The sequence below is a fragment of the Lepisosteus oculatus genome, chromosome 5 (assembly GCF_040954835.1).
Source record: "Lepisosteus oculatus isolate fLepOcu1 chromosome 5, fLepOcu1.hap2, whole genome shotgun sequence".
NCBI classification, from domain to species: domain Eukaryota; kingdom Metazoa; phylum Chordata; class Actinopteri; order Semionotiformes; family Lepisosteidae; genus Lepisosteus; species Lepisosteus oculatus.
In genome coordinates this window covers 5,625,056-5,646,630 of record NC_090700.1, presented here as the reverse complement: position 1 = coordinate 5,646,630, position 21,575 = coordinate 5,625,056, and the positions used below count along the sequence as shown (strand labels likewise).

Here is a 21,575-nt window from a genome sequence, read left to right as displayed (position 1 = left end):
GACCTGTTAAACCTGGTCAGCGCGGGGGCCTTGCTGTGTATCAGTGGGCCCATTTGAATGATGTTCTTCTATCAAAGTGGGCGTTTTTTTTTTCTTCAGTCTTCTTTCATTTCTAACACCAGCTTCTTCCTCACTACCCCCTTGCAGATCCTCATCCTCTTATTTTGCCGGCTCCCTCTCAGAGCCACAGAGCCAGACGTCACATGTGGAGTGTGCTATGGGTGACAATGGGGCTAGGGTACATTAGCTGTTACCCCCAGCACAGCCAGCGCAGGGGCAGTGTCACTGGCACACCTGACGAGCCTGATGAGCAGGGGGAAACAGCCTCTCTGTGGTCACCCACCCCCTCCCGGGCCCCAGGCCCTGTATCCACCAGACATGAGCCAGTGACCATCCTTTAACCTCCCCCCTGGTAAAGCCCCTGATCGGCCCGCAGGCCCCTTCAAAGGGAGGAGGAACAAGGAGTGTGGAGAAGAGGGGAGGAGGCTGTGACATTATAGCTTATCTATCTCCCACATATCTTTGTCCAGCCCTCCTCCGGCCCATCTCCTCTCTGATGAAGAAGAAAAAGCCGACAGGCCCGAGGCTCTGAGGGAGGACTTTCTGAATTCGCACGAGCCCTCAGGTTAACTGCTCCGTGACCTCTCCGTGTCGCTCTCTTCTCTCCGCCTGAGCCTCTGGACAGCTCACAGCTGCTTCCTCGCGGTCGCCTGCCGCCCCGACATTGTTCCCCGGCAGCAGCGAGTGGGCGCCTGGTTTCGCAGTTAAACAACCCGCCCCACGCGGGCCAGAGGGGGACGTCCCCGCGCGCTGGGAGAGGGGCTCGCCCGCCTTCCTGCTCTAGGCCCGCGCGTGGACTTCCTTCCATGGCTAAACTCGAAAACCGTCCGAGATGCGAGTCTCAGAGGTTCGTATGGACCCACACAGGTTCAACTCTCTGGCGCCGGACGTCCTGCAATCTTATAGAAATGCGCCTTTATGCCGCTCGAGAATCCCTGAATGGCTTTTAAAAAGTGTTTCACACGGAGACAGCTCCTGGGGGCTGCCGCCTGCAGAAGCAGAGCAGGGAGCTGCAGGCTGGGTTCTGAATGAGAATCAAGCCCCACAACAATGCAATGGATTTCTTTTCCCCACAAGTTCCTCTTTTGGCTGCCTTTTAATAGGTATCACACAGTGTGGGGGATTTCATTCATTCTGACTTTGCAATGTATCTTTTCCACTAGATTTGCTAACATTAGGCTCATTAGAAATTAAACCATTTGATCTGGGAAGAATTAGCCCACGGGAATGGACCACCCAATCTCTTCAAACCATTTCTCCTAATGTGGTCCAAATATTGGTTTTCCCTTAGTGTGTACATCCATACAGCAGCCATAAAGTATTCATTGTGCAACAGTAAATGTGTCAGCAGTGGGCAGTGTCAGAGTTCATGATAATCCCAAGATTGAGCTCCTCTGATTTGCATACATACATTTTTAATGGACTCTATAGAAAGAGATTCTTTTGCTTGCAATATTACCGATTGTTGTGTTGCTCATGGCAATGGGCCGCTTGAGAAGGATATTTTACCTTTTAAAAAAAGGTGGAAAATATTCCTTCGATTCTTTTTAGTTTTAGTCTGGTCATTTATCGTCCATTTTCCTACACCGATTTGCCTTTTTGATTAGATTAATCAGAAGATTTAGTTCAGGGGAATCTGAAAGGGTAAGTCATGAATAATAGAAGTCAGGTGGTAGATATTGTGGAAAGGAGCAAGGAAAGAAAGAGAGTAACTCAACTGATATGATTTCCCCTCACTTTTTATTACTTGCCCTCAAAAATAGAAAATCACTTTTTAACGTTGTTCCTTCTTTGTTTACTTAAATCCCACTGGCCTGGTCAGCTAGTTCAGTCTCATTGTGTAGACTTGACAGCTTTTACTGTCTCTAAATATATATACTCTCTTGCTGAGCTGTCACAGAATTCAACAGGGCCTATATGATTGTAAATCGATATTAATACCCACATTAAGGTTTGCTTGTGACGTTTAAATGAGTATTCTTACAGAACAGAGGAATATTTATTTTTTAATATTTCTATCTAGATTCATACGCAGGCTTGCATGCATTCAGGTTTTTAGTACCAAACGATGTATTGTCAAAACTGCAATGTGAATACATTTGCTATGGTTCAGAAAAAGAGATCTTCCGAATCTTGCAGCTTTTTTTTCTCTTTTTGCTCAAACAAAGGCTCAGACGTCAAGGAACTCAAAAGAGTCCTTCTCCGCAATGCTTCATGGGTTAAGAAGGCCTAAAACACTTTGTATGAGATTTTGTATGGGTGACACCATTTTTCCATTTCATCGGACTTTTGGTCTTTAAAATCACAGGTCAAATCAATGAATTTAATGAAGGCCCTGCCGCACAATGGCTGTGTCGTGCATTTTGAACCCAAATAAAAGACTCAGCCCAGGTCACAAAGCTTTTTGCAGAACTTTTAAGTGGTTTGTACACAAATGTGACAGAATGCTTAGAATTTGGCAGCTCTGCGGTCCCCATTGACAAGATGTTCAAAGTATTTGGAAGAGAGAGTGTGAATGACCTTAGATAAGGTACTACTTTTGTTCCCTTTTGTGTCTGTTTTTTATTCACACCCAAACACTCTCAAACAGAACAAGTCAAAGAATGTGTGCTGTATTGTCTTTGCGCCTTTATTTTTCTGTCTTTAAAAAGGCAGAATCGCTCTTTAAACCTGCAAACTTTGACTCTGTGGTCATGCCACTTAAAATTGTGGCATTTTATGCTTTTTTCGTTGCATTTAAAAAGCACTCCTCTTTTATCCATTTTCAGGGAGTTACAGAAGAACTCAAGCATACCTTAATGACACTTTGATCTTTGACATCATTTTAGCCTCTGCTACCAGGGAGAAGAATTATATTTTTTATGTTAATGGGAGACTCTTTTCGTCCCTGCTTTTGTCCAAGAGCAAGTGGTTGGCAATACTTTCAGATTTTAAAGGTTGATTCTTAAAATGTGTGTGCAGGGTTTATTCCCTTTTCTTAATTGTTCCCCTAGCACAGTCTCAGAAAATACTGTAGATACTAGCATTCCATGGAGAGATGTACAGAATGCAGCGATTGTATTCCTTTTTGTTGGAGTTAAAGAAAAAACAAATGATTGTGCAGATTCGGTCCTGTAACTTGAAGTTCCAATTATTTGCCACTTTTAATACCCTTTGTCTCTCATTATTGCCCTCAGCTGGGGATGGCTAATTAATCAAAATGGATTCAATTGCTCGCTGAGAGTGGCAGTGGCAGTTTTGGGGATCCTAGTGCAGGATGATGGATGTAGCTCTGGGACCCTTGTCTTTTCCTCCCTCTGGCTCCTCCTGTGTCACTTCATTCCTGACAGTCCTGCACATTTTCACATCATACAGCCATCACAATGCTGGACACCCAGGAAAGGAAAGCCCTGGAGCTCAGAGCTTTGAACGGAGCTGTGGTTTTCCCAAAGTTCAAAACGTGCCGGCTGCACAATCGTGAGAAATCATGGGCCCCCAGTGTAGAGGACAGAGCTCCTGGTAAGACAACGCTATAAAACACCTTCTGGTTCTGCAGGAGAGGCTGTCATGCAGGGCATCACAAACTTGTATCTTCTGTGTTATTCAGGACTGTGGGGTTCCACTACTGATTCGAAATTAAGTCACGAAATCTGAAGACAGTTATCGATAAAGGTGCTTTTAAATGTTCACAGATTTCACTTTAAAGAAAGCAGTAATATTTCCAGTAAAAAGTAAATCACATTGTTCTAGAAGATAGCTGCATTACATTGCAATTATTACTCTGCTATTGAAGACCATAATGCTACAATTGTGTGTTGTACACTGCCTGTCTCCAGAACTTTCAGGTTTCCTATGAAAACCCAGTTCAATATAAATGCAGAGTCCTTTGTATTGGTCTCTGTGTGGTGTTTTCCCTTCATATCATATTGATGGAAGTTTAAACACCGAGTGATAAATGAGGGCACTTGAGGCATTTGCATATGCATCAAAGGTTTTTAAAGATTTTCATAACCGAATATCTTCTTTTCTTCCCAAATCTCTATGGATTGCATTGTTTATTTGGGGGACTTTTGTCCCCCTGTTTTGTTTGAATTTTTTTCTGCTGTTCATTCAGCAGCAACTTTCTGACACATCTCTGACTTTTCTCCTTACATCTGCATTAAAGCTGTCACTTCTGTTTTTTCCCCTCAATATTTGACAGCAATGGGCTCTATCAGGCTTTTATCCTTTTTTGTTCGCATTATGACGTAACCTGTGCAAAATGGCCCTGCTCCCTGGTTCTTGAGTGTAAAATTTGCTACATTTTTTTGAAACGGGTCACTGATCATTTTTGGGTCCCTTTCTTTATCTGAGTAGCGTGTTAAAACTTTTTGCAGATGCAGGCTATTCAGGAGGAGCCTGTGGCTACATGCAGAGATGAGCGAAGAAGAAAAGGCCTTCCTATTTTGCGATTGCCATAGTAACTCAAACATTGCCATTTCGCTTGTCAGTTTTGTAGGCCCAGACCAGAGAAACAGCTTCCTGTGTAATCAAGCCCTCTACTGGAGCCCAAGCCTCCTGTGACACCGGGTTACAGGGAGGACAGTGTGCTTGTTAGGCCTGAAATTAAGCATTTCATTTTAAAATAATGCCCATTTGTATCCATTTTGTTCAACATAACAACAGCTGCTGTCTGCACCATGACAGACTTGCCTTTTCAGCATGCTATCATATGACATGTATTAATGAGTGTGCCCATTCCCCCCTCAGTTTCTATACGGCAAGTTGGATGAAATCATAAGGTTTTTAGTCGGGGTTTTTTCACATCACCAAAACCATGAGCATTACGCAATGACTTACCGAATAATGTCCCAATAATACTACAGTATGTGCTTCAAACCAATGCCCCACTGGATTTCAAGCGTTTGTCGTCTTCTGTGACAACAGAAGTTAATTTAAATGCGTGGCTCCCACATCAAGTTTATTTTCCCCATCTAACAGAATAAAAGCAAAGCCACTCTCACTAGCAAAATCTTCCCATTTTATTTCAGAGACGAGCTGATATACAAGCAGTCCGCCGGGCACCGGCAAACTCTGATCTTCTCGACTGGGCTTCTAGGACTGCTATACCACGGTGTGCGGGGAGTGGGGGGTCCCGACGCATAAGTCCTGCAGTTTGGGGAGTGGGAGCAGTTTGTCCGGGCCTCTCCCCACGCAGGAGCAGGAACAGAGAACCTCTCCTTTGTCGATTATATTGACTCAAGTTCATGATCACCATTTTTGTTTGCTCTTCAAATATTGTTTTTTTTTTTTTAATTGAAAGAGCACCCCCTGGTCCTGCCTGAGCATTGCCGATGGGATGCTGAGATAACGTCCCATTGCTTCTGGTTCTCACTTGTTGCCATAGACGCGAGGGGCATGGGCTTATACTCTGGTCTGTGTGTGCTCCGCAGCAGGCTCGCGTGCACTCGCCGATTTTGTCCATCTTTTTGTGTTTTTTCCCCCCTCTTCCACTACTGTATTAGCTCCCTCCAGTTAAAGTGTTAAAAGACCAGCATTATTTCCCTGTCTTGAAGATTTACATGCCTAATGGCTTATTTATGTAATCCCGTAAACAGAGCCGCAAGGACTGCACTGTGCAGGGCTCGCGGCTGCAGACCGCGCAGGGGGCAGGTCACGGGGGTCTCAGCTGCAGCCCCGATGGGTAGCAGGCCCGTCTCCGCCGGCGCCGTGGCCTGAGGACCACCCAGCCTGTCCCCGAGCCGCGGCATCGCCCGGCGGGAGCAGGGCGGGGTTATAGTTCACCCTTCTGTGCAGAACAATCGCCAGGCTCCAGGACGGAAACCGTTTCATCCTCGAGATGGACTTCCTTCCCTCTCGGGGCAGATGCTTTCCCCTCGGCTTTTTCCCTTCTCTGTACTTTCTCTTCAGCTTCTTTTGTACGGCTCTCTCTCCTCTGCGCGCCAGTGGCGGGCGCAGGGCTGTGGTCCGGGGGGGGGGGGGTTGTCTAGGTGCTGTTTGCAGCTGACATTCTTCCATTTCATCAGACCCCTGCGAATCCTCCTCCTCCTCTTCTTCACACTGGCTCAGAGCTCTGAAAGAGGAGGACTCCACTGTGGCGATCACCTGCTCCTGGGGCTTTATCCAAGAGCGACGCACATTGAAGTGCTAAAGCCGATTCAGAGCGGACACTCCCAGTGGCTTTGAAGGCGGCAGCCTGTTTTGTGTTGAAGGAAGCGCCTTTCTCATGGATGTTACTTTCAAGGCCTAAATGCCATGCCTATCCCCACGCAATGGCAGTAGCGTGTCATGAAACTAAAACCCAGTCATTTATTTGGTGGCTTGTTTATGGCAGCCGTTGCACAAAAGAGCAGTGGTCTTCTGTTGTCTTGTTCCAGGACAGTGTCCCTCCCTTCAGGGCAGGCCGCCGCCGATCTCTTGAGAATACAGAAAGAATGGAAATTCAATACTGAATAAAGCCTGTCCCCGAGTTAATTTTCAGATGTTCTTTGAAGTGCTCTTTTTCTCTGTTCTTCCTCTCACGGTGTGTCAGAGTGGAGGACTGGGTGCAGTTACTGGGCCCTTTTACAGGGTACAGTGTCCAGAGTGCCAGTCTGATTTGTGGGTGTTGACTGTCAGAAGTGTTGGTAGTGTCACTAGCTGTTCAATTCTGTCTCTTGGACTGAGCAGATTCCTAGTCCAGATGCCTAGTGTTAATGCTGTCCAAGTTGGGTTGATGCATACTGGTATAATGCAGTATTCCCAGTTGATTTGCTGAGTTTTTCTTGTGGGATCAGGAATCCCAGACCAGCTGGTGTGCATTGATACTATTGTTCCCAGTCCAACTTCTGATGTTGATTTTCTGGATGGTGGTGCAGCTCTGTACTGCAGTCTTGTCCACTCACAATGGAGTTCCACTGCACGATGGTAAAATAGAAGCACTCTTTTACACACAAGCAATTCAGCTACAATCTCAATAGGATTGGATAGGATGGTTTTGTAAATGAGGCTGTTTGTTTTCCATGACGTTCATGCAGGCTGAACATTTTCCATTGTTCTCTAACATACATGCATATTTATTATTACATCACAGGGCAATGGTTTCAGAGTTCCCCCTCAAAGCAGCAATCACATAAAAGCAGAATGACATATTCAACTGAGATTTTGAGAGAATACAATTTTTGTACTGTATTTTGTACTCATCATTTAATCAAATTAATTTCCTTTACTCCTGAAGCGAATTCAGACTGACATTTCTTCTTGCATCTGTGCTAATAAATCACATTTCTGGAGAGAAACTTTACAACCCTTTTGAGCACATGACCAGATATCCCATTCATTAAACCCTGTTTAAGGTAATAATGTGTGCTGCTGCTGTCTAGAATAGGGATAAAGTTACATCATTAAGAGGCATTTTAAAAAGGATGAACAGCAATTCCTCCTCTAAAGCAGGGCTGCTGGACAAATAGAGAGAAAAAGCTTTGTCTTCAGGAAAAGCTCCCCTCTGGCAGCTTTATCCTACTGATCTGAAAAACCTACAAACCCCTCTTTGTTAACACGTTTTCGGGAGAGATTTCATGTGCATTGTGCAACTTTGTAGCAACTGCACACAACAAAATGCGCGATAATAAAGCCAGGAATTTTATTCATGGGGAGCGAGAGCACCTCCTCTCTCCCTGCTCTAACGAGAGACTGTGCTCATACAGCAAGCCTGTCACAAGACACATGGGCACACAAGAGAGCATGGAGGCCCACTGTGGTATTACAGAAAATATTAACAAACCATTCTCTTCTACAGCTGTTGTCTCACACTCCGCTGTGTGTGTGTGTTGTACTTCATTTTAAGCTTTTGCACTATTTCAGTACTTCAGAATCGCTACCCCTACAAATCGATACAAGTTCTTGGGCATCTGAGGAAATGTTCAGACCACTTTTTGAAGGTTCAATATAATTATTTTCCAAAGGTATTCCCACACAATTCACCTAAAGAATTCTGCATTAAAAAAAGTCTGTAAATAAAAGTTCCCAGGCATGGGTTTAATCCTCAGGAAACTGAACTGCGGAAATCTCACTCACACCACTCTTGGTTATCTTATTGCTTAAATGAAAATGTGTGCACTTATTTAACATTTTGGCGTGTCTTCCATTCAGTTTTGTACTAAGCATCTGTTTTATTTAATTACCCACTGGAATACTCTGCTTGTGTATTCAGAGTCCCATATGATTCTGTAACAAGCCAGAGCCAAGGATGCCCCTTATCTTGAAAGTCATAGCAGACCCTTTCTTGAAATTATACAGGCTAGGTCACATCTTAAAAAACTGTGAAAGAGTTGCTGAGTGAGCCAATATCTTCACCCACGTAGGCTGTAGCACAGATCAAGAATAACACAAGATCCACCACAGAAACCTCAAAGGCAAATGTTCATTGTAAATCCTTAACCCTGCTGTCAACTCTTACTTTATGTACATGTATAAAAGAACATTTAAGCCTTTGTAAATTACTTTAAAAAAAGCACTTCTGTTCGGAGAACCTAATTGAAATTCTCGCTCTTAATGATCAAAAGCATTGTCAATTAACCAAATTAACATCACATCATGGCTTTTTAACGCATAACAACCACTGAGCTGGGGACATGTAAATTTAAGCTTGCTTTTGAAGGTTCCCCTAAATTATTAAAACTAATTAAACAGTACTTGACACATTTCATTGGGTGGATTCTAATGGTGCACTTCTTAATTTCATACTTAACTAAATGCTTGTTTCTGCAAATGGAAGTGATTACATTTTAATAGGAATGACATCCAGCTCAAAAGACACAAGACAGTGTGAATAGCACATTCAAGGGAATCCCAGAAACTAGACAGGAGTTTTCACTGTATGTTGCAATTTAAATACCAGTTTGGTCCTTTAGATATTAGCATTACTACAGTAAATGGCTAGAATGCAAAGGGCAGCCGATAAGATTATTTAAAGTTCTGATTTTACAACTTTGCCAGTGTGCAAGATATTTTCAGAGCTATTTGGGAAGGCCAGTGCCCTCTTGTATTTTTGCTTTGAAAGATTGGCTGGAATTCACTCAGTGTTTTACACAAAGTAGAGCAAATTCTGCTTCAAATTTGGCACACAAAAAAAGATTTTCTTCTCGATAAGTGCAAACCTGGGATTAACACGACCCCACTAAAGAAACTACTGGGGTTTCACAACATGGTTGAGAAAACAAGCTTCATGCTGTTGATGACCCCAAAATTCATTCATTTTCCAACAGCATTCAAACCACATGCAAGTCTCACGATCAGTACCTAAATTAAAAAAAAAAAACACCTTTAGCACCCTCTGAACACCCCCCCCCCCCCATCTTAAACAGGCACCCCAATAAGGCCGACATAGATACAGAACAGGGCTCCAGTGTGGTTTAAAGAAAAGTCTTCAATCCCAACAATCAGTTTAAGTACAGGATTCCAATGGACATGCATAAAGAAAATACACCTTAATATATTCCTTTTCTATTTGTTTTATTAAAGAAGTCAGCGAAATGTTACAACAAGCTTTTTTAAAAAGCTCTTATTACAGAGTAGTTATGTAATCCACAGACAAGTGGATTCAGCTATTTTTAACAGTCGTTTTAAGAGGGAACAAGTGCAATAGTTTAAGTTACCCAATACTATGGATCACTTAATGAAATAAAACAAAGTAAAGAAAATGAATAAAACATTGCTTATTTAATTCACATTTTCAGCAGTGTTAAATTCATACAGATACCGCACTACCACATCAAAGCATCCGAGGATAGATGCAGCTTCTTTTGATATTCAGACAGTAAAATCATTCTCCGATTGGAAATGCATCTCACTACTATCAGAAAAGAAACATTCAAAACATCCCTGAACGATGTTTGAGCAATAAAGTGGAAGTATTAAATGAATTCCCAGAAAAGTCCAATTCCTTGGGCATTCCCAACAAGAAGATAAAGGTGAGGTTTTACCGGCTTGGAGCTCTCAAAGTGAGACCTCCTGCGTGACTCAAACTTGGCATCTGTATGAAGCAGTAAGTTGTCTGAAAACCTTTTGAATGGAATTCATTCATCCAGCATCCAGAAAAACCTGCTTATTTGTGGCAACATTCATGAGTCTCTCCTGGAAGCAGAGGGAACAAAGCAGAATGACACCCTGGACAAGCTGCCAGTCCAGTGCAAGCAGGCACAGACACACGGATAAACATATCCAGGCTGTATTTCTAAGCCAGAGCAGCCAGTAAAAACCTATGGCTCAATGCCCTGCTAAGTGACTATATAATTGCCGTTTCCATTTCTTTTGCCTATTAACTTCATTTTCAATGCATTTTTCAGCTTCACTGCTCGTCTCCCGCAACAGCAGTTCTTAAAAAACCCGGAATGCAAAGTTTCACTAAGAGGACTCCAACTACATGCCCCTGGCATGGTGGCTCAGAAAACAAGGTTGGTGACCAAACCTAAAACGGAGAAAAGGACCTTTAGTCCTGTACTTGTCACCTTCTTCCACAGTCACCCTGGGCCAGGACAGCACAATCACCACGTCACGTGGCGCACTGACCACTGGACACTGCAGACTGACCACTGCGGAAGAGACTGCACACTGAACATCCCCACGGCCGTTTGACGGCTGTCCTGTCGACGTCACCAGGAAGTCAACAGGAGATCTCTCCCAAGATGCCCGGAGAAGTCATCTGTCACATCCGTCATGTCCCTGCATCTCATTCACCAGACTCACCACAACCACACGCTCATCTCATTTTCTTAAAATAACTAAAACGCACAACTATGCATGGAACATTGCACACAGCAACGCACAAACTGGAATAATTAGGCTATGAAGTCACCGAGGTCACCTGTTAAACAAGGGACACCTTGGCACAGCTGTAGCAGTCCATGTCCTACAGTCAATCTGGGCATCACTAGCAACCAGGTGGCCTGTCTGTTTGGAAGGAGCTCCCTATCTGCAGCTGCTCAGCCCACAAAGCTGCCCTGAAGGGGGGTCTTCTAGAAGGCCGCGGTGCTGGAGGGTGGAGAAGGACAGGAGGAAGGGGGGCTGGCGGCAGATCTGGGGCTCTGCGGGGGGCCGGGTGGGCTATGCCTGACGGGGGAGCGAGACCTGTCTCTGTGGTAGCGCTGGGTGTGCCTGCCTGAACGAGAGTGCCGTCTTCTTGGCGTTTCTTCTTCTTCCTTCTGGTTCCTGGCCGACTGGTGGCCTGTACTGCCCCCTGCTGGTCGCCGCTCGGACAGCCCGCGAAGGGGGACCGTGTTCCGGAGGGTGTTGAGGAGGAACCTCTTATTGGGGCCTCTTAAGGGACACTTCATCCTGGGAAACAGTGAATGAACACAAAACCAATGCATGAAAAGCACTCCGGGGACCACAGATAATTGCACAACGGGCACCCCCAGCACCCCACTTTCTTTTCCTTGTTTCCTTGTGTCGCTACCCAGGGCCAAGACACCTGGCAGAAGCAGCTGCAGCAGGTATGTACAAATTCGATAAAGAGATTGAAAAAAGCAGACATTCCCATTTGAAGGAACTATGTATGTTGCAGCTCTTTACTTACAGTGCAGTAACACCATTCTTAAGCATCTTAAAGGCTCATGGAACTACAGAGGCTGTTCGCTGTTCATGGTGAAGTGAATCTCCAGGAGTGTTCGAATTATTACACACCAGCGACAGTGGAAGACATCAAAGCAGGCAGAGGAAATGCGCCTTCTTTGCTGTCCATTCTACACAGGAGGTTTTAGTAATGTAGATGAAATGGGAAAAAAAGAACATGATATGTGAAGAGACCCTGTGGGAGAATCGCTGCCCAAGGACTGCTGGTTTTGACAGGCTCTCCCCGTGCTCAGGTTACGTGAGCCGGCAAGTCGATGAGCTGTGCTCTTACCACGAGAGCACACATGAATATTGCATCTCCGTGAGGCGACAAGAAACCCAGCTCAAAGGAAAAGAACTCAGAAACAATGCGATGTGGAGTCTTCAGTGTCTGTCTTGTTCAATGGGCAGGGACACAACAGGTCTACAGCACTCTGTTAATTTAGCTCCCTCATTTCACTCTTACTAATGAAAGAGTCGAAACATGAAATCAGAGGATACCTAAACATCACTCTCCTGAGACGTCCCCGCTATCTGCCAAGAGACTGCATCATCAAATCAAGACGATCGATTGCTTTCTGCCATTCAGTTTACCAACATCTCAATGTGAATCTGTCACTATTAGTGCAACCAGCATATCAGCTCTTTAAAATGGATTTCAGCTAATGTGGGGAAAGAAGAACTGGAATCATCGAATGACCTTGGCTGGAACAGTAACATGGAAAGATATTAATAACTAGTAATCATGCATGAAACCTAACTCTGCTTGCACCTGCAAAATGGACTAAAGTATTATAACAAGTGTGCTGAAATAAAACACGAGCCAGAATACTTGAGATGACCCATAAGTATCTTTTAGAGACAAGCATGCTACCCTGACATAATCCCTGCTGTCACTGGAAGAGCTATATTATCTTTTTTGCTCATGTGTGCAAAATGTCACCACCTCACTAAGGTGACAACTTTCTAATGGGAAAACATTATCTGACCATTTCTAGGTTTATAATAAACTGTTCAGGGTTTATGCTGTATATAAGCATTCCTACATAATACAGGCTGTTAAAAATACAATATATCTACGCAGCCCACATCTGGCTTGTTAGGTTGCTCAGGGTGCTGGGTAGCTAATTCATCCAAGAGTCTCATCCAGTTTCTTGCACAACTGGCTTGAAGAAAGTCAGGGCTCTACTGGTCACTAACAATGCAAAGAATGTAATACAGTAAACACTCAGTTTAATGGACAAAATCTGCTGAAGGGCAAATTTGTTTGTAAAATCAGAAATACCTGACTATCCCTGCAATAACTGAGAAATGCACAAACAATAAGACACATTAAAAATAAATACTAATTAGGTTTAAACTTCAGGAATTTCAACTGTGCCCTAAAGGGGTAGGTCAGCTGCTTAGGATGGGTGTTGCTTGTGTTTCATACTGTATGATTTAGTGAATGTTAGTATATTAATGACACATAAAAGAGTTTGCATACTGATGATAAAGACAAAGAAACACTTTTAATTGGTTATGTTAAAATTGTATGAAAATGTTAAAAACAAATCCAGAAAGTCAAAAGATCCAGAAAGCATTTATATTTGTATATATAGTATATACAGTATATATATACACACACACATCATAAAATAGTGTGTTTTTGGGCTGAGAAACGTCACTCACAATTTAAAGGACGTTGAGCAATAACACACACCTTCCCCCTTATTAGTCCCTTAAACAGGGACATTATGAAAATGGCCATCTGTTTAAACACTTCTTTCTTTATTTGACAAAACTGAGTATTTGATCAAAATTGGTCAAAATGGTGTGGCAGGTTATTCCTGCCAACTGTGGCAGGGAAGTCCCAGAGCACAGCACACTGGCACATGTCTGTGTGTCTTACCAGCCAGCAGGGCCCATAGTCTCTGCCCGGATCCTCCCTCGCTTTGCCTCGTTGAGAAGCTCATCCACAGCTCTCCTATTCAGGAAGAAATCATAAAAAAGGCTTTTATACTGCAAGGCTGTACTGAGTGCTCAACCTTGCTATAGACAGCAGCTCTAAAGACACTGTAGGCAAAGTGTTACAGGGATCTCCAAATCAACATGTGTTACAGAATTTTAGCAATACCAGTTATAACAACTATAAATTTGCACAGCCAGCGTTAAACATTTATGTTATAACTAAAGACTTGCTTTACAGAGTTTAAGATGGATAATTTAAGTTTAACTTAGCTGTTGGGGGTGCAATATCAACCTCTTTTTCTAATATTAAAGCTTGAGATGCAGGTTATAAAACTGTCAAATGATTCTGAAACTGAATGAGGCTGTGCTTTTGTCTCACGCAAATATATTTTTTGGGTTTTGCTAAAGCTATGAATAAAAGGTACGCCAATCTGAATTCAAGACAGACCTCTTGTTCTCTCCAATGCTGCAATCTGACACCACGCTGAACTGAATACAGGACCCTGGTTTTGAGCCAGCTGTTTCACACCATCTGTTATGACACCCATCAGTGACAGGGCATACCAACTGCTGGGCAGCTGTCATCCTCTACCCCAGCACAATGTGCCCCAAGTGTGGATCTGCCCAGCCTGCCTCCTCAGTACAGCCCTCACTGGCAGCGGGGGTGAGTTTATGGCTGAACAGTGCTAGGTGAGCTGCCACCCTTAAGCATTGCGATTGCACTCCAGCACAGCCACAAAACATTTTATATTTCACCGCAAAGTATTCTGAAATGTGCAGAATTAGTACAAATGCTAAATAGATAGATAATACTTTATTAATCCCATAGGGAAATTGATGTGTTACAGCAGTCCAGCCCAAGACAAGCAAAACAGACATCAGAATAGTTATAAAACAAAAGACAAACAAGATAAATAAAAATAAATACATAGGTGTGTGCAAAATGTGCTGATCATAGTCACTGTAAAAACAATAAAATATGTGCAAAATGTGCATAGGTTTATACAGACTGATTGTCCAAAACGTACAATGGAGCAAACATGCTGTCCATAGAGGAGCAAATGAAGGGCTAACAGTCCTAGCCTAAGGCAGCGTTATACACCCTGACAGCTGGAAAGACAGGAAAGACATGCGGAAACGTTCCCTTGAACACCGTAGCTGGAGCAGTCTATTGCTAAATGTGCTCCGCTGCCCAGTAACAGTCCCATGAAGAGGACGAGAGGTGTTGTTCATGATGGCTGTGAGCTTGGTCAGCATTCTCCTCTCAGCCATCACCTCCATGGGGTCAAGGCTCATCCCCAGCACAGTGCCAGCCTTCTTGATGAGTTTATTGAGCCTATTTGCATCTTTTGTCATGATGCTGCTGCCCCAGCACACCACAGCGTAGAAGATGGCCGCCGCCACCACTGATTCATAAAAAATGTGTAGCAGTGTTCCACACACACCAAAGGACCTGAGTCTCCTAAGAAAATAGAGTTGGCTCTGACCTTTCTTGTACAGGGCGTCAGTGTTACCAGACCACTCCAGCTTATCATGCAGGTGTAAATGGCCGCCTCTCAGAATAAATCTAAACTTCGACCAATAAAAATGGCGCACTAGGTGCTGGATGGCAGGTTTTCATTGAGTAGAAGCAGGAAATGTGTCAAACAAACGGCCACTGTCAAATATCAGGAATGGTGCTACTGACTGGCCAGCGGGTCAAAGCGTTGAATAAATTCACACCTAACACTAATTTAAACTGGTTTAATAGCAAATCACAATTCCGTATTTACTGCGATACTGCAATCAATGTGTAACAATTAATTTGACAAGTAGAAATGTTTTATGAATTGAAATTTTGCTTCACAAAGCTAGAGGGCTGTAATTCCAAGACTGACCTATGAAGTGCTTGCTGTGGCAAAAACAGCCGAAAAGCAGAACACAAAGCTTCCTTCTGGGAGTCCCAAGACATTCTCTCTCACCCCTACTTATGAATCAGGTTTAAGGAAAACATGTCATTTAATCTAGTGTGGCAACATTTAACAACTACAGTATTAAATCATTCTGGCCTGGCAAGCAGTCAACTACTTTATACTGAGCTGTATAAACACCGAAAAGTCAGGAATATGGGATAATTATAATTATAATGTTTTCTAAACCACCACAAGGACTATATTTACAATGAAAAATTCATAATGAGCTTTTGCCCTGACATCTTTGCCCTTTGAAATGCAGAATCTGTGCTCTGACAGCTACATCTGCTCTTGTCAGCAGTTCTTTTCTAAGTTTGTTTTGGTGGATTGCCATATGGAATAATAATATAATTTACTCATTCCTTCTTAAAAAAAAAGAGAAATCTATTCACAGCTGCATGCCAAATTGAAATTAGCATGTACAGCAAACATGATATGAAGCACCATTGATCTAAAGTGAAAAAACTTCATCAGCAGCAGGTTTTCAGGAACATATACACTACATTCTCTACAGCTTTATATTAATTCATTCTTCTCTTAAAAAATGCACTAAAACTGCTGAAAAAATAATTCGAAAAAAATCTGTTACATATCATTAATGATCTTCCAAATTCCACTTCTTAAGACTGTAACGAACTTCTGTTCTTAGTTTCATTCCATGGAAACTGTCTAATTAGTTTTGACTGTTAATGTTGTACAAAACTGTGGTTTTACCCATAATAGGTGACAACGTAAAAAAATGTCTGATCTTCGCCAGCTTCCGAGCGGTGATCATAGTAGTGTGCGATACATATCAGACATGTATAGTTACTAACAGCTTACCTCAACCTTTTAGTATGTTCTCCTATTACACGTGTAATAGAAAATTCATTGAATTATTGAGCAATGCACAGGACGTTTTTTTTAACGTGAGTATTTAATAAGTTCAGACGATCGGTATGGTTAGTCCTGTAGTAAAATATTTTATTAGAGTATTATAATAAAATGAGCAAGGATCAACAACACAGTAACAGATCAGCCAGTTCATTCAACGTGTTAAGAATTGAAGAACGCAACATTAACAAGCTCTCGGGTGGTATTACTAGTAATTTATTCCGTTGTAAACAAACTGATATATGGTAAAGCGCTAACTGCAAGTACAATAGTTCACTAAGTGTTTCGTTAATGATTTTTGATTATTTCGAATTACTCGTATTAATATTAAAGTCATTGGAAGCATTAATTACAGCACATTAAGGAAGCGGTACTGATGCCGTGATCAGCACAGTACGCAGTGATACCTGCTTCAGCCGACAACCAGCGGCCGCGGCTCCAACTCTTTCGAAACCAGCACGCTGTTTCAACATTTAATGTTCAAATCTGTCGACATTTTCCACCGCTGTACTCACTTCTCCAGCTCTCGATCCTCCTCCATTTCAAATACCACACGCCGAGACGAGACGAGACGAAACGAAACGACAGCACTCAACGCCGTCTGCTCCAACTTCCTAAACAAGAGCTTCCAGGACCAGTAGGACCCCTCCGCGATTGGTGCCCTCGCAGATGCCGTACTGCGTCGCCAGCGCTAAAATCGCACTGAGTGATCGCAGAAAAGCATTCTTTGGCCTACGTGGCGCTCAGATCATTTTTTAAAGCGACTTCTTGGTGCGGCAGCCATGAATAGGCGGTGCTCCGGGGAGCGATCGCTTAGCAAAGCACCGAGGCGGCTGTGTTTTGAGTCAGGCGCTGTGAGGGGGTGCAGGGCGCTTCCTGCTACCATGACATCACGCCGGCCCCGCCCCTCTCCGGTGAGCTCTGGGCAGGAGGGCGGGTGGGGCGGTTCTCCTCCCCCGGTAGGCGGCGAGGGCGTCAGTCCGCCGTGCGGTCGTGCCCTGTGTGGCTCAAGTGAGTTTTGATTGAGCCGCAGAATTGTCCCAGGTCCGAGCTGGAGTTCACAGAAGGGCGGCGGCGAAGAGGGGGTGGTGGGCACGCTGTAATAGGTAATGTACTGCGGTATTCATTTGTTCGTCCGGTATGCGTTTAAAATTTTAAAATAAGAATGTCGCCGCCTCCGCCACGATTCGAAATAGTTACTTTGTTCAGGAGGACAGAAAAAAAAACGTGAATTTTTTCAAAGTGTCTCATCGTACTCTTCTTGGGGAGTGTAGTGTAAATTGTACTGCTTGTCAATAGGCGGATATTATTTGATAATACATGATCTGCATGTGTTACTTACACCCCCTTTCTTTAAGTGAACGTGATGGATGCTTCGCTTAGGTGACAAGCCGTAGAAAACAGCTGTACAGTCTGCTATGAACAGTGAGCACTTTCAAAGATGTGTCCATGATTTGAGGTACAGTTCTTTGTTGCCGTACAGTATATAGGTTAAACGAGCAGCGAACATAGTAGGTAACAAAGACATTTAGACGAAATATCGATTTCAGTGCTCAATGTTAAACGCCATCTGTATCAAATTCCCCGGTTCCTCACTGGCATTCCTGCTGACAGATCTGAGACGGCGGACTCAGTGCACGCTTTCCTCTGCGTTGGTTGCTTGTCATCCAGCCACGGTGGGGGCACCCCTTGAGTTTCAAGGAGAATGACAACGACTTTGTGTGAACAAAGCAACACCTAGAGAACAATAACTGTTGGTGGACTTCGCTTTCCCTACTTCGACGGCATTGTCTAGTCGCAGCCTGGTGCCGCGAATGAATTGCTCGGAGGATCAGCGTTCTTTGAAATTCATGATGCATGAAAAGCACACGCTGGGCACACCTTATAGCAGTCATAATTTGTCTGTGTTTTAAAATGTGCGGTAATTGTGTCATTTATCTGAGGTGTAAAATGCAAGCCTGCATGCTACACACAGTGTGGCCTAGATTTTCTGAAATATAGTGTGCTCCCAGTGTATAGTGTGCACGCTCTTGCACAGAGACTATAAAAGATGAATTGAACTCCAAGGCTTTTCAGGTCAGTGCACCAGATGCAATATATATATGTTCTGGCTTATATAATGGTATTTTTCATTTCAAGCTCTGTACAGTTGCACTGATGTGGTGTTAAAAGATTTAGCGACCTAGTCCTGGCAGTTTGCGCTCTCTCGCAGTCCTACAGGGTGGTGAGGAGCGCGGACAGAGGTCAGACATCTTGTGTCGGATTGGAGCCTCGGGGTGCAGAGGGCAGATTGGTGTCCGCAGGGCAGTGGTCTCTATGGGGACAGGCAGCTGTGGGCATGTGAGGAGGCTGTTCGTGTGGACAGACGCCCCATGTGTCCACTAACACTAGACGAAAACCCAGTGACCATTTCCGCCGGATTCCTCCAACATGCAGCGTGGATTTAGAGTAAAAGTAACAGATTCCCTGGGAGAACGAGAGACTCGCTGGAGTTATCTGGCATCGAGCTACAGCTGCAAAGTAATTTGTAGGTTGTGTGACAGTTGTAAAACAGATCTTACACAAACTGGTGTTTAAATTCAAACTGCATGCCTGTTTCTCTGAAGAGCCTGGCATGAAGCTTGGGCCGGGTGGTTTGTCTTGAGTCTTGCTTTACTCCGCTCAGAGTTGAACCTTGCACAATAATGTAGGGGAAGAACAAGCCAGGAAAACCAGGCTGTTGATATACAAGGCTGGTTTCATTTCAGAATCTTTGCCCTTGCTGCTGTCACAGCCGAGCTTTGACGGCGTGGTACGCTGTTTTATCACAAAGAAGCACCCTGCGAAAGAACCTCCGCTGCTACCCATAAGCATAACATTCCACAATAGGTTGTTGTTCTGGAGGAACAAATGCTTTTTTTTTTCTCCAGTTTGTGCGAGTCAAAACGCATTTTTGCAGCGTGACCTTGTGCCAAGCAGTGGAACACTTGTCAGGCTCTTTGGCTCTAGGAGCTCAGCACTCCTCTTTTGCCAACATGTGTCTTTTCCACTGACCTTTCCACCTGAAGCCTCCTGTAGCGATCAAGGCAGAGCAGTTTTTTGAGGGCAGGCCGTCTGAACAGCCGGGCTGGGTAGCTCCCTGCATCGGCTTTATCTGGTCAAAGAGATCTCAGGTGACATTGGAGCTGCTAGGGGGTGGCAAGGAGAGAGGGCTGGAGGTCTGGAACGTATACAAGAGTGTTCTGGGCTCAGAATGCTAATGAGGACATGAGTCTTGTAATCCTGCTTCCTGCACAGACCCACTGTACGCAGTGGTACATCAAAGGGGTCCGAAGTGCAATAAATCATCTCTAATAGCAATGAAAGTGGTATCACGCGTTCCAGTCAGTTCTAAGTCACTCTTTGTCAGGTCCTCTTCATCATTAATCACCTTTGTCAGGTGCTCTATTCACATCCCTTATGTTGAGAAAACTTCTTTTTATGCTACAGTTCATTGATCTCCCAGGATGAACTATTAGCTATTAAAAAATTGGGTTCAGTTTCCATTGAAAATCGTCGTAGGAGTGTGTTTCTGCAAAAGATGGAAAAGCACTTGAGTGAAAGGAGAAGAACAATGCAAAATGTCTAGGAGAGTATGTAAAGCCAGGATCCTGTTGTGATTCTTCTGCAGAGCACATTATTGAGCACAGCTTTTCCTCTGTTGTCTCAATATGTTGTTGGGGATAAAGGTATCTGGAAGATCAATGTCCATCGTTACTATTAAAGACAGTTTATTGCATCAGTTATTGATGCTGTGGGATTGATTGACTCCTTGTCTCCGGATTGCCCTAATGGTAGCTGTCTCTCGCAAACCACATAGCTGGAATCTGGAAGCCAGATTTATGTTTACTGTGCTACTCTTCCCCCATCAGACTGCAGTCAGGATTCAGCTATTCATTTTCATTAAACCTATTAAATTAATTTCTTAGAGGCTGCCTTCTGAAAGCGAAAGCAATCAAATTTCTAAGTGAAAAATGGCTAGACTTAATGATTATTGATTACGAAGTACACTGAGTGTCTTTGCTCCTCTTTATTGTCCTAATCAAGAGGTTGGGTAGCAGCTGTCACCGAGCGCAAGTTGAAACGCATAATATTACAGAAACGGACCAATGAATCGGCATAAAAAATGAAACCATATCATAACAAAAAGTGTTTAAAATACCTTCCTTTCTCTACAGTTGACTATGAATGGTGAAAAGGATTTTTGACAAAGTGCAAAATATAGACTGGAACTAAAAGAATTCCTTTGAGTAAAATAAACTTATCATTGAAAATTAAGTAAGTAGGCTAATGTCCAATATTGCTTTCCAGTCAGCCGGGGGCGTGATATGTTAAATCACAGCAAGATGCTAAATTTGGAAAAGGAAATGTTTGTTGCTCGCCTGGATGCACAGGAAGGTTTATCCTGTCACCACAGACCTCTGGGAGTCATGCTGCTGCGACACTGGGGATAAAACATTGGCAAACATTGGTATTGTCAGTATCAGAAACAAGGTTTCATTTGTATCAGGTATCCCATTATTTTAGTAAGTGCACTAATGTAATAAAATAGGGGGTGTGGATATTTAAATAAAGATGGGTAAAATTATAATCATAGAATTATAATATAAAAGTTGTGTCCTGACCCCAGGTTGCCTTGTAAGCAAATTATTTGTGTCAACGCTTAAAGGCAGCTGCTTTTCTTGTCTTCTTGGACACACTTTTCTATGCTACCGGTTAGGTAACTGTAAAAAAAACAGACAACAAGCTTTAGCAGAACTTAGCCCCCCAGCTGAGCTGCTGTAAAAGAGAAAGGGGAATCTGCTTCTTATAAAATGAAAGCCCCTACATTGGACTGAATCCCTTCCTAAAAGGGAGCTAAGCAAATGTTACATATTAGTAAAATTCCTTTCTCCATTCTCCAAATAGCACATCACTGCATGCCACAAATATATGAGAAAAGTATTTTTACAACTATACGACAGAAGTTTCTAAAACCGGGAGTTTTAGAAACAGTCTGGGTGCCTACAATGCTGTTATAGGAGAAAGAAGTCATCCGAGAGTCGGTCTGTTCAGTGCTCAGACTACCTTACAGCAAAGATATCTGTCATCTGCTCTGCAAAGGAGGAGCCCTCACACAGCCTTGTTCTTCTCCCTTCCAGTTTCTCTGGTTCT

At 43.5% G+C, this 21,575-nt stretch overlaps 2 protein-coding genes across 5 annotated transcripts in view; one reads left to right on the top strand and one right to left on the bottom strand.

Moving 5' to 3' along the window:
• Positions 1-9,514: 9,514 nt before the first annotated feature.
• si:ch211-140b10.6 (uncharacterized LOC107076667) lies at positions 9,515-17,235 on the bottom strand. Its single transcript, XM_015341172.2, has 3 exons — positions 16,919-17,235; positions 13,520-13,594; positions 9,515-11,352 (listed from the first exon to the last, which is right to left on the bottom strand). Exons 1-3 carry the CDS (start codon positions 16,942-16,944, stop codon positions 11,034-11,036), a joined length of 420 nt encoding a protein of 139 aa, XP_015196658.2. The 5' UTR covers positions 16,945-17,235; the 3' UTR covers positions 9,515-11,033.
• A 92-nt stretch (positions 17,236-17,327) lies between these two features.
• The window catches only part of lnx2a (ligand of numb-protein X 2a), a 44,784-nt gene continuing 40,536 nt past the window's right edge, over positions 17,328-21,575 (top strand). For all 4 annotated transcript variants that reach the window (XR_011189615.1, XM_069189955.1, XM_069189954.1 and 1 more), the window contains exon 1: positions 17,328-17,509. The gene's annotated coding sequence lies outside the window, so the exon portion shown is untranslated. The remainder of the gene's footprint in view (positions 17,510-21,575) is intronic.

Coding starts and splice junctions, on each gene's coding strand:
- si:ch211-140b10.6 (XM_015341172.2), bottom strand. CDS start 16,944: ATGGAGGAGGATCGAGAGCTGGAGAA. Junction 13,595..16,918: donor GAGGATCGAGAGCTGGAGAA/GTGAGTACAGCG, acceptor CTTCCTGAATAG/GAGAGCTGTGGATGAGCTTC. Junction 11,353..13,519: donor ACTATGGGCCCTGCTGGCTG/GTAAGACACACA, acceptor ACTGTTTCCCAG/GATGAAGTGTCCCTTAAGAG.